General features: G+C 33.3%; 1 protein-coding gene across 5 annotated transcripts in view; it reads left to right on the top strand.

Moving 5' to 3' along the window:
- The window catches only part of LOC141538799 (ATP-binding cassette sub-family A member 10-like), a 118606-nt gene that overhangs the window by 17466 nt on the left and 85073 nt on the right, over positions 1 to 16067 (top strand). For 4 of the 5 annotated variants that reach the window (XM_074260617.1, XM_074260616.1, XM_074260619.1 and 1 more), the window contains 5 exons: positions 2036 to 2187; positions 3555 to 3656; positions 6452 to 6656; positions 13974 to 14138; positions 14861 to 14964. In XM_074260617.1, the coding sequence (XP_074116718.1) occupies positions 3561 to 3656; positions 6452 to 6656; positions 13974 to 14138; positions 14861 to 14964 (570 nt within the window). In that variant the 5' untranslated portion in view covers positions 2036 to 2187; positions 3555 to 3560. Of the gene's footprint in view, positions 1 to 2035; positions 2188 to 3554; positions 3657 to 6451; positions 6657 to 13973; positions 14139 to 14860; positions 14965 to 16067 lie in introns of those variants that run through there. The other variant, XM_074260620.1, reaches the window with a different exon arrangement.

Here is a 16067-nt window from a genome sequence, read left to right as displayed (position 1 = left end):
GCTCTTTTCAACAATGAGGTGATTCAAGCTAATTCCAATAGACTTGTGTTGAAAAGAGCCAACCACATCCAGAGAAAGAATTATGGAGATTGGATGGGGATCAAAGCATAATATTTTCATCTTTTTGTTGTTGTTTGTTTGCTTGGTTTCTTTCCTCCTCATTTTTTTCCCCTTTTGATCTGATTTTTCTGGTGCAAGATGACAAATACAGAAATATGTTTAGAAGAATTGCACATGTTTACCAATATCAGATTGCTTGCTGGGTTGTTTTGTGGGGGGGCTAGAGAGAGAGGGAAAAAATTGGAATACAAGATTTTGCAAAGGTGAATATTGACTATTTTTGCATGTATTTGGAAAAAATAAAATATTATTAAAAACCCCTACTATGAAATACCTTAGAACTCTTATCAGTGTAATGGTGAACCACAAGTCCAGAGGATAGAAAGATCAAAAATGTCATACACCTCTTGATAGAGAGATAATGGACTTAAAATGCATGTCCAAAAATGTGCAAGATATGAATATTTTGCTGAATTATACATTTTATTATGATTTTTCTTTTATTATTCAATTGGACGAAGCAATGGGAGGTGTTCAACTATCCATTTATTTATTTGTTTATTTATTTTTATTTATTAATTTTTTTAGAGTTCAACTATTTAAAACAATACATTTTTAAAATAAACCTTATCAGAATATAAAGCAATTTCCAGGACTGCTAATTGGTTATTTTATATTCTGTCTCAGCTTTGGGCAATCTAAACACTTTTTTTGGGGGGGTGGTACACTTCAGCTTGTAAAACAGCCAGACTTGGGCTAATCTTCTTGTGTGTGGCCATCTTCTTTAAAAGTGCTAGAGCTGATATGGGGACTTCTTTACCCATTCAGAACCAATTTCATGGAACTTTAACCCTCTCAAACTCACAAATGATCTTTCTGGCTGGCCATATATGATTTATGTATGTTTGAAACTCATTTACTTACGATCAGGACGAAACAAATAAGAAATACAGCTCAAACTAAAGCAAAGCTGATTGTTGCTTAGCCTAAGCATGTACTTTGGATGACATCTGTGCACAGCTTAGAATGGAGGAGAGCAAGCTACTTCTTTCTCTCTACCCAAGTCCTTCACTGTTCTGGAAGACACTTAAAATAGTCCTGATATACTTCTTAACCAGAAAGGAAGAGAGAGACTGAAGGTGTGATGACTCTTTTTTATAAATCCACTGAATCCAGCTTGTTTAGCCTTGAGTTATATCTAGTTAGAAGGAGTCCTGCAGCTTCCACACTGTCTACTGGAATTAAAATCCTGCACACACTCCACAGGATACACTCTTAAAGCCAATTGAACCTCACAGATATTGTTGACATCTTTTTATTACATTTGATTCAAACATAAACATCTGAATGGTAAATATATTATAGTTTTTAGCTGTGCTGCAAGGATGAAAAGGGTTAATTCACAATTCTGAGTCCGTCTGGTTTAGACAATTATCCAAAACCACTTGAAGACTGAATGTAATTATGGGGCAATCATTAAGGTCTGGCATTTCTCTGTTCATTTACTCTAAACCATTCAAAGGAATAAGTGGGGACTGGGTTTTGTTATTTTTATTAGCATCATTTGCCTGAGGTGCAACTGAATCTTAGTTTAAACTTGTGCAAATTGTCCACTTTTCTGATTGGAAACATGCTATTTCTTTCTCAGTAGACATCTTTCTTCTTCTTCCTTTTTTTTTTTTTTCAATCTGCACTACTTTGGCTTAATGTTTTTGCATTTAAAATATGCTGGAGTTTCTATACTTTTAAATTTTAAATTTTGTGACTTCTTCCTTGTGTCTGGAAGAAGAGAACCTAATGAACAAAAATGGGATTTCTCTTTACAAGAATGCTGTGCTTAGCCAAACATCTGTAACGCTATCTCCCTGCAGAGGAAGTAACTAGGAGAGAAAGAAATAGAAAACAGCACTAAAGTCATCATGTGAACAGTATATTTTGGCAGCTTGACTGAATTGAGACCATAATCCCCTTTCAGAAAGAAGTCTGAGGAGGAGTTCTTCAAAATAGGGAAACTTTTAAAGCACTATATGGAGGAAACTATGAAGAACTTTGGACTATTCTTGTGGATATAAAGAGACTCAAGGATTAACATTTTTTTCTGGATTTCTTGCTCCAAATTTCCGGCAAGTAAGTTCAACTCTATTTTCTTCTTCTATTTGTATAATGATATTTTTTTTTAATAAAAATGACATATACACAAACATTTGACTGGAAGCTATAACAATCAGTCATTTATTCAAGAATTATTAACTATAATTATTTGATATTATATGTATTAAATGTGTATAAAATTAACAATTTTGAAATGAAATTTGCTAATGTATCCATTAAAGAAAATATATTTAACTTGTGAATTCATTTATAGTTCTGACTGATTTTTGAATATATTTTTAAGATTAAAAAAAAAGGCATCATCACAGTATTTGGCAGCATTCAGACAGGCAGCTTTTCTTTTCATCATTGTGATCATCAATATTTTACTAACTTTGAAAGTAGTTAACTGCGATCTTTAAAGAGATTTTTCTGTTAACAAATTGGAAATATCTTTGTTTCCTCTGTTTCTTAGTCTCAGTCTAAAAACACTAGAATTTAATCCAATATTTTTTATTTTTAAATACCAGGCGTCTAGTCTGAAAGGGAAATCAATATTTTTATTATTATTATATCACAGTTACACATTTATTATTTCTAGCTGACATGACTTCCTGTGAGATTTCTTGAGGTAATATGATATTGAGGGTTTTATGATTTCTGCTCTGGAATTTTCATCATAGTACAAAGAGCAAAGAATTACCAAGTAGAAACTGATTTGTTAAAATGGGAAACTACCATTATTTTAACTCATTTCATAATTTTAATGTTTAAATATATTTTTGCCTATTGCTTATATGCAATTGGGAAGGATCATTTGCTCTTCTAGACCTCATGATACACCATATTAATAATTCCCTATAGTAATAATTTACTAAATGGTCACTTGAACTCTAAAAGTTAGTATTCCACCCACAGTGAAAACATACTCCCAGAGCAAATACTGCACTGACTAGAAACAACATTGAAATACTGTTTCATTCCTCCAATGTTATTTTCTTTTCCTTAATTAGTCAAAAACTTGCATCATTTCGCATATTCCAGTTTTTGTTTGGCTTTTGATAAAAGTGAGGAAGTAGGCAATAAAAAAAATAATTACAATGTCCTTGGTTGAAAGGATTGTGAACACTTCCCCCCCATGTTCCCCTCCCCCCCAAGAAAAATAAAAAGTCCCTGGAGGGAGAATTATTAATGCTATCTAGGAATCATTTAGAAAAGTTCTGCCTCTCTTTTTTGAGGTTGTGAAAGATGTTTTACAACAGATAAAGAACTAATATTCTCTTCCAGGAAAAGATTTACTCATGGAATTGTTTTCAGTTAGGCTTTTTTTGGCATAACTTTTTCCCCAAGGTCACATTCCATTCCATTCACTTTCTCTTTTCCCTCTCTTTCTTACTAAACAGGCAAAAATGAATGAGAGACAGATAAGTGTGTGTCAGCAAACTCAGGCCCTACTGCATACAAACTTTCTTAAAAAATGGCGGATGAAAAGAGAAAGCATCTTGGTATGGTTCAAAATCTGTTTCTACTAATCTAAAAAGCATGAAAATGTGCTCCTTTCAGGTTGTATGTATCCTTTTCCTTTTTTGTATATTGCTCAGAACTCTGCTTCTAGTGAGCAAACTGGTTTGTTGATTTTAGCTGTGCTCAAATTATAAATGTTTTAGAACAAGACTATATTTATAATTTAAACTACTGCTAATTAAAGAAGTCTAATTTCTGAAATATAAAGCACTTAAAATTTATAGAGTAGATATAGCAGTTCCCCAAATTATTAATCTATCAGGCACCAGAATTTCATTAAAATTTTCCATTTAGCAAAGGCCCAAAGCTTCCAGGCCTACAAAAAACATAGTAGAGAAACTTATCAAGTGGATTATTTTGAGACAATAGTAAATGAAAAGGGCACATGACACTACTGACTAGCAGAAACTGAGAAAGCAATATTTAAAAAATAATATTTCTAAAAGTCATACATTTTCATTTTTTAAAATGAGAAATATTTATTTTGGGGATCTGCACGGTAGGAGATATCACAACTTTCTATGTTTATTTTATTTTATTTTTTGGCAAGGCAGTTGGGGTTAAGTTACTTACCTAGAGTCATGCACCTAGTAAGTACTAAGAATGTGAGACTGGATTAGGGCTGATCCTCTATCTACCGTACCATCTAGCTGCCCCAAGTCATACAGTTTTAAACAGAAAATATTTCTAATTTATGGGCTATGTATGACTAGACACAGTGACTAAATATGCACACAGCTAATCCTGGGACCCTTTTAGTTTCAAGTTCTCATCACTGTGTCAAAGATCTCTGTTGTTACTTGCCAAAACAAAGAGGTTGTAAGAAGGAAAAAAAATGCGGCAGTCCACTTGCTGGTAGAATGTTTCAAAAGCAACAGGCATTTTCCCCCAAACAGTTTATGATTCAATTCAAACATTTTGACTCTAGTATTAAAACATATTTTCAGTGTCAGAAAAACCTGAATGGGTCTATTGCTACAGGGTCAGAACATACATATCAAAGAATCTATGATAAAGAACCAAAAAAATTGATGAAAGGCTGAAAGAAGAAAAGAGAGCAAATGGAAGCTACACTTTCAATTAAATATCTTTCTTGATTCTAATAAAAATATTATCCTTTTTTCCAAATCTTTTATTACTTTTCTATATTATATTTGTGTCAGTATGTTTTGCCTTAGAACATGTACTCCATGAGAACAAAATTGATATTTCTTTTAGAATTAACTTTTGTCTAATCCAGTCAAGCACATTAGTGAGTTGAATGAATTAGTGGATCCCAACCTGTTGATGGATGATGCTTGCCAGATTGTGGAAAGGGATTTAGTTCGTAAGTAACCCAAAAATCCATAAATTTATCAATCATTATCATTTTGATCTTTTTTTTGGTCTTTTTGCTTCAAGATAATATGCATCATGACTCAATATGACAAATACACAAATATGTCTCCTATATACTGAATAAATGATGAAAACATAGATTTAGAGTTGAAAGAAACCTTAAAGAACATTGACCAAAAATCTTATTTCTTACATAAGGAAGACTGGGACACAAAGGCATTAAATGACTTGTGTGATACTATACACACAAATATAGTTATTTTCTAATTTTCTAGTTGTCAGAGCAACCTAAGCTGCAAGTGTCCTGGCATCTTGTAACTTTCCTTTTGCTCCTCTCTCAAGTGCCTTTCTTTTCAAAACCAGATCACCAAGAATAACCACTGGTAATATGAAAAGGAAAATACTCTCACTCATGCCTCATTTTTCAGTTTTCTCTTTTACCCATTCTTGATTTACTTCTAGCAATTGTGGAAAACTGAATTCATATGTCAGCCTTGAACAGTTTAATAAATCTTTCCTACTTTTAGCCCAATTGCTTTAGTCCTTAGATCAACTCCTGATGACCATTTTTTTCTTGTTCCAAGAATAAAGAAAACTTTCTCTCTTAACCTCTTTTTATTTGCAATCATTAAGTAACATGCACAAGGATTTTAGCATTTCAGAGGGACAACTGAATTTTATAGTAGATATTGCATATTTAAATTCAAATAATAGTTTAAAAATGACAAATTAGCAACTTAACTTGCTGGAAGAGAGAGGAACTATTTTTGCTTAGATATAGAAGAGTTCCCTAGAGGCCATGACTCAAGTATTTTCCATTGAATTGGGACTCCTGTTGAAATATAGGATTTGTCCAAATCTAGTAGACCATGATGTCGTCTCTCAGCATGCTCCCTACTTCCATGCTTCTTTTTCAAAAGGTTTTCCGGTTTTTCCAACCTCTCATATCTCCTTTTCCCACAACTCCTTCTTTTCCAAGGAAGGATAGTATAAGGGTGAGAGTTTCTTTGTCTCAAAGCTTGACTACAAAAGTGTTCTTATAAGTTAACATAACTTAGCTTTTCCTCATCATTTTTTTTTTAATCATTGCATAGTACAATAAATAAAAGGTGATGCCATATGGTAGAAATGTTGGTTTAAATCCTCTCTCTGTTACTTACTTCTTATATGACCTTAGTAAGTTGGTTAGCTGTCTAGGTATCACTATTATTAAAATAAGGAAGTTGGACAAGATTACTTATGAGGTATTTTCCATTTCTAAATCTATGAGATCACTGCTGGTGGTGAGAGGGAAATGGACTCCTACAATTTTTTAAATTTAAAAAAGCACTTATCCTCTATAAAGGTTGGGATCCACTGAAAAAAGATCTTTATTAAAAATGTTCCATTTTTTTGTCAACCACAATCAATTAAAAAATATTTCCCTTTTGCTTTGTAGGAATGGCTCATCTCATTGCTTCTATTATTGTATTTGTTCCTCTTTTCAAACTATAATCAAGTTAATCACTTTCCTGAAGCCTCGCCAATGCCCCTGGGTCGAGTAGATAAATTTAATGACTCTGACTTAGTGGTTGCTTACACACCGATATCCAATACAACCCAGAAGATCATGGATAAAATGGCAACTGCGCCCTTCATGAAAGGTGTGTTGTCTACCAATCTGAGGGTGATATCTAATATTATTGTTCAATTTTTTTTTTTCAATTCCATTCAACAAATATTAAGTATATACCAGGTACAAGGCACTATGCTAGGAACTGGAGATACAAAAACAAACAACAAAAATCACTTGCCTTTGCTCAAAAAACATACACATTACCTAGGAATATGGTTACAAAATGTACCCATTAATAAAAACAAGGTGATTTCAACAGGAAAGTTGTCAAGAAGACAACTAAGGGCAATCAAGGAAGGGCTTCACAGAGAATATGGAGGTACTAGTTAAGTCTTGAAGAAAAATAAAAGAATCAGAGAAGTAAAGATGAAGAGTGAGTGAATGCTTGAAGGTAAGATATAGAGTCCGTGATGCTGCTAGATAATGAACTATATTGAAGCACAGAATGTATGAAGAGGAACAATATAAGGTCTAAGTCTGGGAAGGTGAATTGCAGTCAGATTGTGAAGAGATTTAGATGCCAGGTTGAGAAGTTAACATCTTATCCTCACACCGATGGCAAGCACTGAAAGTTTTTGACTGACAGGAATGACATGATCAGATTTATGCTTTGAGAAGATGATTTTGGTAGCCATGTAAAGGATAGATTGTTCAGGAGAAAGTCTTCAACCAGAGACCAAAGTTAAGATTTTTTAAAAATTCAGGTGAGAGATGTTGAGGATATAATGAGAGTCTCCCTCAGTGGACACTATATGAGTGGAAAGTAGATAATAGATTAACAAAGCTGTGGAACTGGCAACTGACTAGGACTCAGGAGGGCACAATGAGAGAAACAAAAACATCAAAAACATGATTCTCAGGCAATAAATTTAGTTGCTAAGAAGATGATAAAACATTAAACAGAAATTTGGAAATTGGAAGGGAAAGGATTGGAGAAAAAACATTCACATTTGTTGAATTTGATATAACAATAAACCTAGATAGAAATGTTTATTTGGGCAACTGGAGGTGTGAGATTACTGAGAAAGAGAAAAACAGAAAGAGAGAGAGAAAAAGAGAAAGAAAGAAATAAAGAGAAAGAGAAAAAAACAGAGTGAGAACAAGAGAGAGAGAGAGAGAGAGAGAGAGAGAGAGAGAGAGAGAAGAGAAGAGAAGAGAAGAGAAGAGAAGAGAAGAGAAGAGAAGAGAAGAGAAAAGAAAAGAAAGAAGGAGAGAGAGAGAAAACACAGTTTTAAAAAAACAAAAACAAAACAAAATACATATATAGGTTGGTTAATAAGTTCTATGGAGACCTCAGCTACTTCAAATATCTTTTCCTCATAGCATTGTTCTTTCTGCCTTCAGAATTTTATTTTATCCTTTCCAAGTTATTATTTTTTTTTAAATCAAATTTCAGTTAATGGGACCCTACATATCATTTTTCTGAACCTTTGGAATTTTTTCTCTCCAAGTCTGGGATCAACTATGCCAGGCTGTTTACTTCTCAATGACAAATTCCAATATTCGGTTTCCATAATTCTCATCTAGGTTCCTATAATTTCCATAATTAGCAACCAGATCATGCTTAATCAGATCCAGAATAGAATTTCCCCTGATTAGTTGCTTTACCTTCTTTGGAGTGGACTTCTTTAAGATAATAAAAAAAAATTAATCAATCAATGAATATTTTTTTCCATACTCACTGTGTGCTAGACACTGTGAAAAGTACTGGGAATAAAAAGAAAGTTTTAAAAAAAACTACCTATCCTTAGCTTTGTAGAAAAGATAATATGCAAATAATTCATTTCACATAAGTTATATACAGCATCTATGGGAGTTAAATTTAGAAAGACTAGCCTCTGGAGTATGAAAAAATGACTCTTGATGAAGGTAGCATTTGAGCTAGAAATATGCCTATATGAGCAGGAAAGATGCCAAGAATTAGAGAAAAGAAAGCAGGTCATTCCATATATAGAGAACAGCTAGAACAAGCACTAGGGGGATAGGAAATGTGAGGGACACTGCTATGTGTGGGGAACAGCAAGTCAGCCAATATGACAGGATTATATTGTGCATGGATAATAAAATGCAAGTTGACTAGAAAGGAAGAGGGTCCTCATTGTGAAGTACTTTAATTGTTAAATATTTGATCCAATAGGTAATAGAGAGCTACTGGAGTTTTTGGAGCAGGGGGATGTGGTCAGACCAACACTTTAGGAAGATCACTTTGTCTGTTGTGTGGAAGATGGATTGGAAGTGGGAAAGGTTTGAGGCAGGGAAATCAGTTAGAAAATATAGCAATAGTATAGGTGAGATATGATGAGGGCCTATTTTGATTGTATTAGCAGAATGAAGGGGGGCTTATACAAGAGATTTTCTGAAGGTAAAAATGACAGAACTTGCCCACAGATCAGGAATATGGGGTAACTGGGAGTGATGAGTCAAATACAACAATAAAGTTGTAAGCCTGGATATCCTAGAGAATGATGGACACACTTAGACACAGTTTTGGAACACCACGTTTGTATTTTTATGTATATGGACATATACACATACATGTATTTACCTATATGGACACATATGTTTGTATATATTATACACACACAAACATATATAAATGCATACCCATAAGGTGTTTAAAAAAATCTTACTGCACTTTTAAGCTTTTAAAATTAAAGTTTAGGTTTGAAAATTGAGACCATTGGTAACTCTGGAGAAAGCAATTTAAGTTGTATGATTGGATCAAAATCTAGAATGTATAGATCTAGAGGAGAATGAGGAGAGAGGAAGTGAAGGAAGCTAGAATATCAGCTGTCTCAAGTGGAGTCACTAAATATATCAGCTGCTCTACTTTTGGCAGAGAGGATGATTCTTCAGATGTTTGGATAATTGAAGTCCCCTGTTGCTACTAATAACATCTCTCCTCACTGCCCCCTGCCAGTTTTATGATCTATTTCCCAAACTCATCATCTATCTCCTCTTTTCTCCAGGTGGTTTTCAATATCTTCCAATGATAATATTGCTTTTATTTTTTCTTCTGTTTAACGTTGTACTAATGTTCTCCACCATATTTTCCCATCTTTGTTTCCTGTAATTTCTTACACGAGAACATTTTCTAGTACAATCTAGTACTACCCTATCTTCTTACCCCCAATCCTTTTATATTTTGTCTTCTTTTTGAATAAATGTAACATTCTTGCATTTTATCAAGTGACACCTGTGATTGTAAATATATCATTAGACCATTTGTTACACAGATTTTGTATGTATGTATGTATTTACATATAAATATATATACATATACATTTTTTCACATATATATATATAAAGCATCTAAATTAAAGGATTTTAATATTTTTTCTGTGGCAGGGACCCCTTTGAGAATCTTGTGAACCTTATTCACCCCTTCTCATAATAATGTTTTTAAATATATAAAATAAAAATATATAGGATTACAAAGGGAATCAATTATATTGGTTATGTAGTTATTAAAATTTAAAAAAAAAGTTCACAAAACTCAGATGAAGAATCCCTAGTTTAGATAATAATAAAAATTGCATCATATTTGCCTCTAACAATGAGTGTTTTTTCCTTTCAGTTTAGTGATATCCAAATTATTAAAAGTCCAGTGCTCAATTTGTTTCAATTAATCAATTTTTTTTTTTTTTTTTTTTTTTTTTTTTTAAGGCTGGGGTTAAGTGACTTGCCCAGGGTCACACAACTAGGAAGTGTTAAGTGTCTGAGGCCAGATTTGAACTCGGGTCCTCCTGAATTCAGGGCTGGTGCTCTATCCACTGCGCCACCTAGCTGCCCCCCAATTAATCAATTCTTTAAGAAATACTTATTATATGCCAGGCACCATACTATATCCTGGTATTTCTTAGACAAAATAGAAACTTTTAAAAATAAAATATTATATGGATGGAAAACTTGGTTTCTCCCTATTCTCAGTTGATATATGACCCCTTAATACAGAGAGAATGAATGTGAATGTATTATTAACAAGGTATCAGCATTCCTTTATCTTTTAATTTTTTTTTTTTTTTCTGAGACAATTGGGGATAAGTGATTTGCCTAGAGTCACACAGATAGGAAGTATTAAGTGTCTGAGGTCACATTTGAACTCAAGTCCTCCTGACTCCAGAGCTGGTTCTCTATCCACTGCGCCACCTAGCTGCCCCGATTCTTTTACTCCTTTTCCTAATTGAGTCCAAAGGAAGTAAGTTATTGGTGAACAATGATTGACCATGCCCTTAAAAGATGTAGTCAAGCAGATAAGGTCAGTTTGGTCCAGAGATGTCTGTGGAATATGATCCATGAATGCTTTGTGCTTAAGTTTTTTCTATGTTTTGAGCTAATTGTATTGACTGTTAATGGAAAACATACATATTGGTAATTGTGAGCAAGACTTTTAGTTGGATGCATCAACATGGAACCCCATGACTCAAAGTAGTTACCTCCTTCGGAGATACTCTTGAGAATGAATACAAATTGGGGAAGAGGGTGGGTATAGAAGCTAGTGGATAGGGACAAAAGAGTAAATACAATGCATGAAATAAACAAAAGAAATACAAAGTGACATCATTGGTGGTATTGGTTACATTGAGAATTGAAGAATCAGGAAACTTCTCTTGTAAGAAAAGGCCTTTGATATGAACTTTGAAGGAAGTTAGGTTTAAAAAAAAAAGCAGAGGTGAGGAAAGAGCATTCCATATGTGAGGGACAATTTGTGTGAAGACTTGGAGATGAGAAGAAGAACATACTATATAGGCCAGTTTGGCTATTCCAGAAAGTATATAAGGAAGGCTAAGTCTAGAAAATTTAAACTGAAACCAATCTATGAATGAAGAAGAAGAATTTGTGTTTTAGGTAGTAGGGAATCGCTAAACTTTTTTGAGCAGAGGACTGATGCAATCATCCCTTTCTTTTAGGTATATTATTTTGGCACCTGTTTGTTAGTAACTTAGAGGAGAGACTGGATTGTGAAAGACCATTTAGGAGGCATTTATATAGTTCTTATGAAAAATGAGGAGTCTCTGAATTAAGAGTGGGTATGGTTTGAGAGGAAAGGAAGGGCCAAATGTGACAGAATTTTAGCATGGCATAGGTTCCTACCCTACTTGTGACAATTAGTTGTGAGATTTTAAGCAAATAACTTGACCTTATGTGCCTTAAACAATGCTATAGGATTCACCTACTAAGTCAACAAGCAGTTGTTAAACACTTATTATGAGCCAGGCATTGTGCTATATGCTGTTAAGTTATCCTCATATAAAGGTTGTGATTTGCAATTGCAGAGGGATTTGCTACACCAGGAATTCCCCCCAAATCGCATATTCTTCACATATAAGTGAAGGCAAGAAAACATGGTTGATTTTGGATGTTTCAATTAAAGTGTTCTGAGGTTTTTAAAAAATTATCAAAGTTCCATATTATCAGCAATTATGGCAGTAGTGAGGGGGCAGGAGGGGAAGGAGTAAAATATAACAAGACCAGAAATATGGGAATGGGTCAGTTTGTAAAGGTCTTTAAAAGACAAATATATCCTGGTGATCCTGGAGATAAAAGGAAACCATTGGAATTATGGCTGACAGTTAAGGGCTGGCATGGTCAGTTCTGTACATTAGGAATATACACAAAATAAAATTAAAGAGAAAGAGAGTACTAATACAGGGAAGGGAATTTGATTTAGTGTTTCATAAAGAAGACTATATCAAAGATAAACCATGTAAGAAGACAAGGATTTTGAAAGGTGAAAATAATGTGGGATGTAGGAAAGATAGGGACAAGGGAGAAAACATTTAGAGTAAGCATTTATAAAGAGCTCCTGCTAAACTCATTTGATCCTTGCAATAACTTCCAGAGGAAGGAACAATTATTATCCCTGTTTAATGAAAAATCTGCTGCAAACAGGTTAAATGACTTGTCCAGGGTCACGGAATTAGTAAGTATCTGTGGTCAGATTTGAATTCAGGTCCTCCTGACTCCAGCTGGGGGGTGATGAAGATGGGAGACTCTATTGACTGAATCACTTTGCTGCCTCATATTGAACACTTTGCCCAAATGATTAGACAGGAGATGAAGAATTGATGTCACAGAATAGCTAAAGCATATATTGCTGGGGGAGAAACACAGTAGAATAAAATAAATTTGGAAAGTTGTATGACAGCCAGATTTTAGAGGGCTTTAAATGCTAGGATTAGGAATTTGTATTTTATCTTGTTGGACTGAGAAGTTACTACAAGTTTTTGAATAGAAAAGTAATTGGTAGAACTTGCGTATAGGAAAAATGATTTTGAGTTATATGAGCCATATGAACAGTTTACAAGGGAGAACCAAATTCCAAATTTTTGGATCCTCTATTCAGCCTGCCTGTTTGAAACCTGTTTTTAAAATAGATTACAATAGACAAATAAAACATGTTAAAAATGTTGGCTTATTCCTGGTCCTTGGATCCAATTTAAATACCTATGTCTTTGTAATATATCTTCTTGTAACTGTATAATGATGATGATGATGATAAAACATAGCTTTAAGTAGTAATTTTTAAGATTTTTAAAGTGCTTTTCAATATCTCATTTTGTTTTCACAAAACTAATTTTACATATGAGGAAACTGAGGCACATTGAGGTTTAGTGACCTGCTTCAGGCTCACACAACTAGTAACTATCAAAGTCTCGATTGGAGCTCAGATCTTCCTAACTCCACATTCTACATTCTAGCCACTGTACCAACTAGATGCCAAGTTGTATGACATATGTCCTTTTGATTATCAGGGACTCCCAATAGGAAAGCCCCTTTCCTCTCCAGAACTATAACTTTCATCAACTTTATGAGTTGGCTGGCTGAAGTCCAAATTCCAGCTGAATAAGTCATTCATATGGTTCCATCCTGATTGTGGTATTGAAAACAATTATATTGGATTAAAAGATTCTTAGAAAACAAACAACTTAGTGATATTAGTACTGGTACTGTGTACCAGTACTGTGCACATGGTGCAAATTTGATATTTTTACAATATGGGGATTGTTGAGAAATGTATTAAGGTGCCTGGAAAATATAGGACTTTTAATGTTATTGTTATTTTAAATGAGTCATACGCTCAATTATTTTGTGCAAAGCTAAATTAGATTGGTGTATCTATGTGACCAAAGTTGGTTCATAAGATCAGTCAACTGAATTTTAAATATCTATTTTCTATTTACTCTTACCAGTCCTAGAAATTTAGAGTCTGAACCTTATTTTCAGTTTATTCACTGTTTAACTTATTTTGTTCTAATAAAGAGTTTTACTTAAAGCAATTGATTACAATGTTGTACCATTGAAGCAAGAATTTTATATGGTTTTTTTTTCTTACAAATGTCAGGAAGAAAAATCATTGCAGTGCCAAATAAAGAAGCAATGGATGCAATAATTCCAAAAAATTATTCTGAAATGGTGGGAATCATCTTTATGAATAATTTCTCCTATGAGTTGAAGTTTAGTTGGGGATATAGGACGCCTGTTATGAAGGAACATTTAGACCATTCAGGTAACTTTTTCATTACAAAATCATACTTATTCTTTTTTTTGTGACAGTATATTATGTATTATAAATGAGATGATAGAAACAATCATATTAGCAAGGAAGTATAATATTTATTTCATGCATTAACTCAAATATGATGCTTCTTGTTTTTCCAAAAAAAATCTCTCTACCACAGTGAAATTTAATGAAGAACTGGATGAAAGAGAACTCTTTTTTCCTAAATTCATGTTTTGCTTTTTAAACACTATAATTTTTTTGCATTTTCTTTTTCATTAGGAACGTACCATATCAACAAATGAGAACCTTCCAATATGCAAAAAATAACAGAAAAAGGGATTGAAATTAAAGATGTTTTTAAAGTGTATGTTTAATTTAATAGTAACAAAAATGACCTACCTGTCTGTCTCCTTCTGTATTCCATTCTGTTCTAATCTCAATTTTTTCTTCTCTTTTCTACTTTTTTTTGAGTCATTATCATTATTCATCATCTCCCACCAACCCATGTAACCAAATGCTCTTTTACATATAAGCAATGCATATAATCAATAAAAGGAATTTCTGTGCTATTTCTAGTGTTTAACTTAGAGAAAATTCTTGTCTCTGTATCATAGGCTTTGAGATAACTTTTTGTATATATAGATATATAGATATCTATATCTATATATATCTATACATATACTTTTGAATCACTCCCTCTAACAACTGTGCTTTTCTTCCTTTTAAAGCGCACTGTTTTGAGATGTTTGGAGAAATCACATGTTCCCTTACAAGCTACTGGGAAAGAGGTTTTGTTGCTTTTCAAGCTGCCATTAATGCTGCTATAATCGAAGTAAGTGCATAATTAAAAGAACTTAATGATTAATGTGTATTAATATCAGAAATGCCAATTTTTGGCATAGTAAGATTAATAAGTTAACTAGTATTATATAGCACCTAATATGTGCCAGACACTGTGTGCTAAGGGCTTTCCAATTCTTATCTCATCTGATCCTTACAACAACCTTGAGGGATCAGTAATACTATTATCTTCATTTTACAAGTGAGATAAGTGATTTTCTTGAAATCACAGAGCTAGTATGTGATCAAAGTCGCATTTGAAATCACATTCCTGACCCCAGATCTAGCACTTTGCATGCTATGCTATCATTTAATGTTCTAGTGATACAGTAGAAGTCTATGCTAAATAGAAAGTTTTGGAGTCAGAGGGACTGGTTCCTGATATTAGATTTAGAGTTGGAAAAGACTTAGTTCACCTATTTCATTTTAAAGTTGAAGAAACTGAGGCCAAGAGAGGTTAAATGAATTGCTGAAAGCCTTTAGTAAATATTTAACAACCAAATTAAAAAAAAATTAAAGTTTTTAAAGTTCAATCGTCATTACTGACCCTTTCCTCTATCACATTCTTAAATCCAAAGCATCAAACAAGCAATAACTTGAGCCCTGATTTTGTAGTATTTGCCTGTTTCTGATACTGAAATTCTCACATTGAAAATGTAACAATTATTCCTGTTTTGAGATGCCTTAAGCTCATTCTTGGACCAAAGTCACATAGGTAGTAAATAGCAGAGGTGGGATTTGATCTGAAGTAAATAGCAGAGGTGGGATTTGATCTGAGGTCCTCTTACTTCAATACCAATGAGTTTTCCAATGTACCCTAGTGCCTCTCATTTTGAGTAGGTCAATTACTGCCTTTGTGACATTGGGCAGTATTCCTTATCAGTGAACTGAAGGAGTTGGAGTGATTATCTCTGAAATCTCAGCCAGATTTTTTAAAATAGCATTTTATTTTTCCAATTATATATAAAAATAATTTTAACATTCATTGATATGACATTTTGAGTATTTTGAGTTCCAATTTTTTTTCTTCCCATCTTCCCAAAACTAAACAATTTGTGTATATAAATATATATATATATACATACATGATATACA

This window comes from Sminthopsis crassicaudata, chromosome 4 (assembly GCF_048593235.1).
Source record: "Sminthopsis crassicaudata isolate SCR6 chromosome 4, ASM4859323v1, whole genome shotgun sequence".
Taxonomy (NCBI): Eukaryota; Metazoa; Chordata; class Mammalia; order Dasyuromorphia; family Dasyuridae; genus Sminthopsis; species Sminthopsis crassicaudata.
The sequence above is the reverse complement of the archived record's forward strand: the minus strand, read 5'-3'. Positions and strand labels throughout refer to the sequence as shown.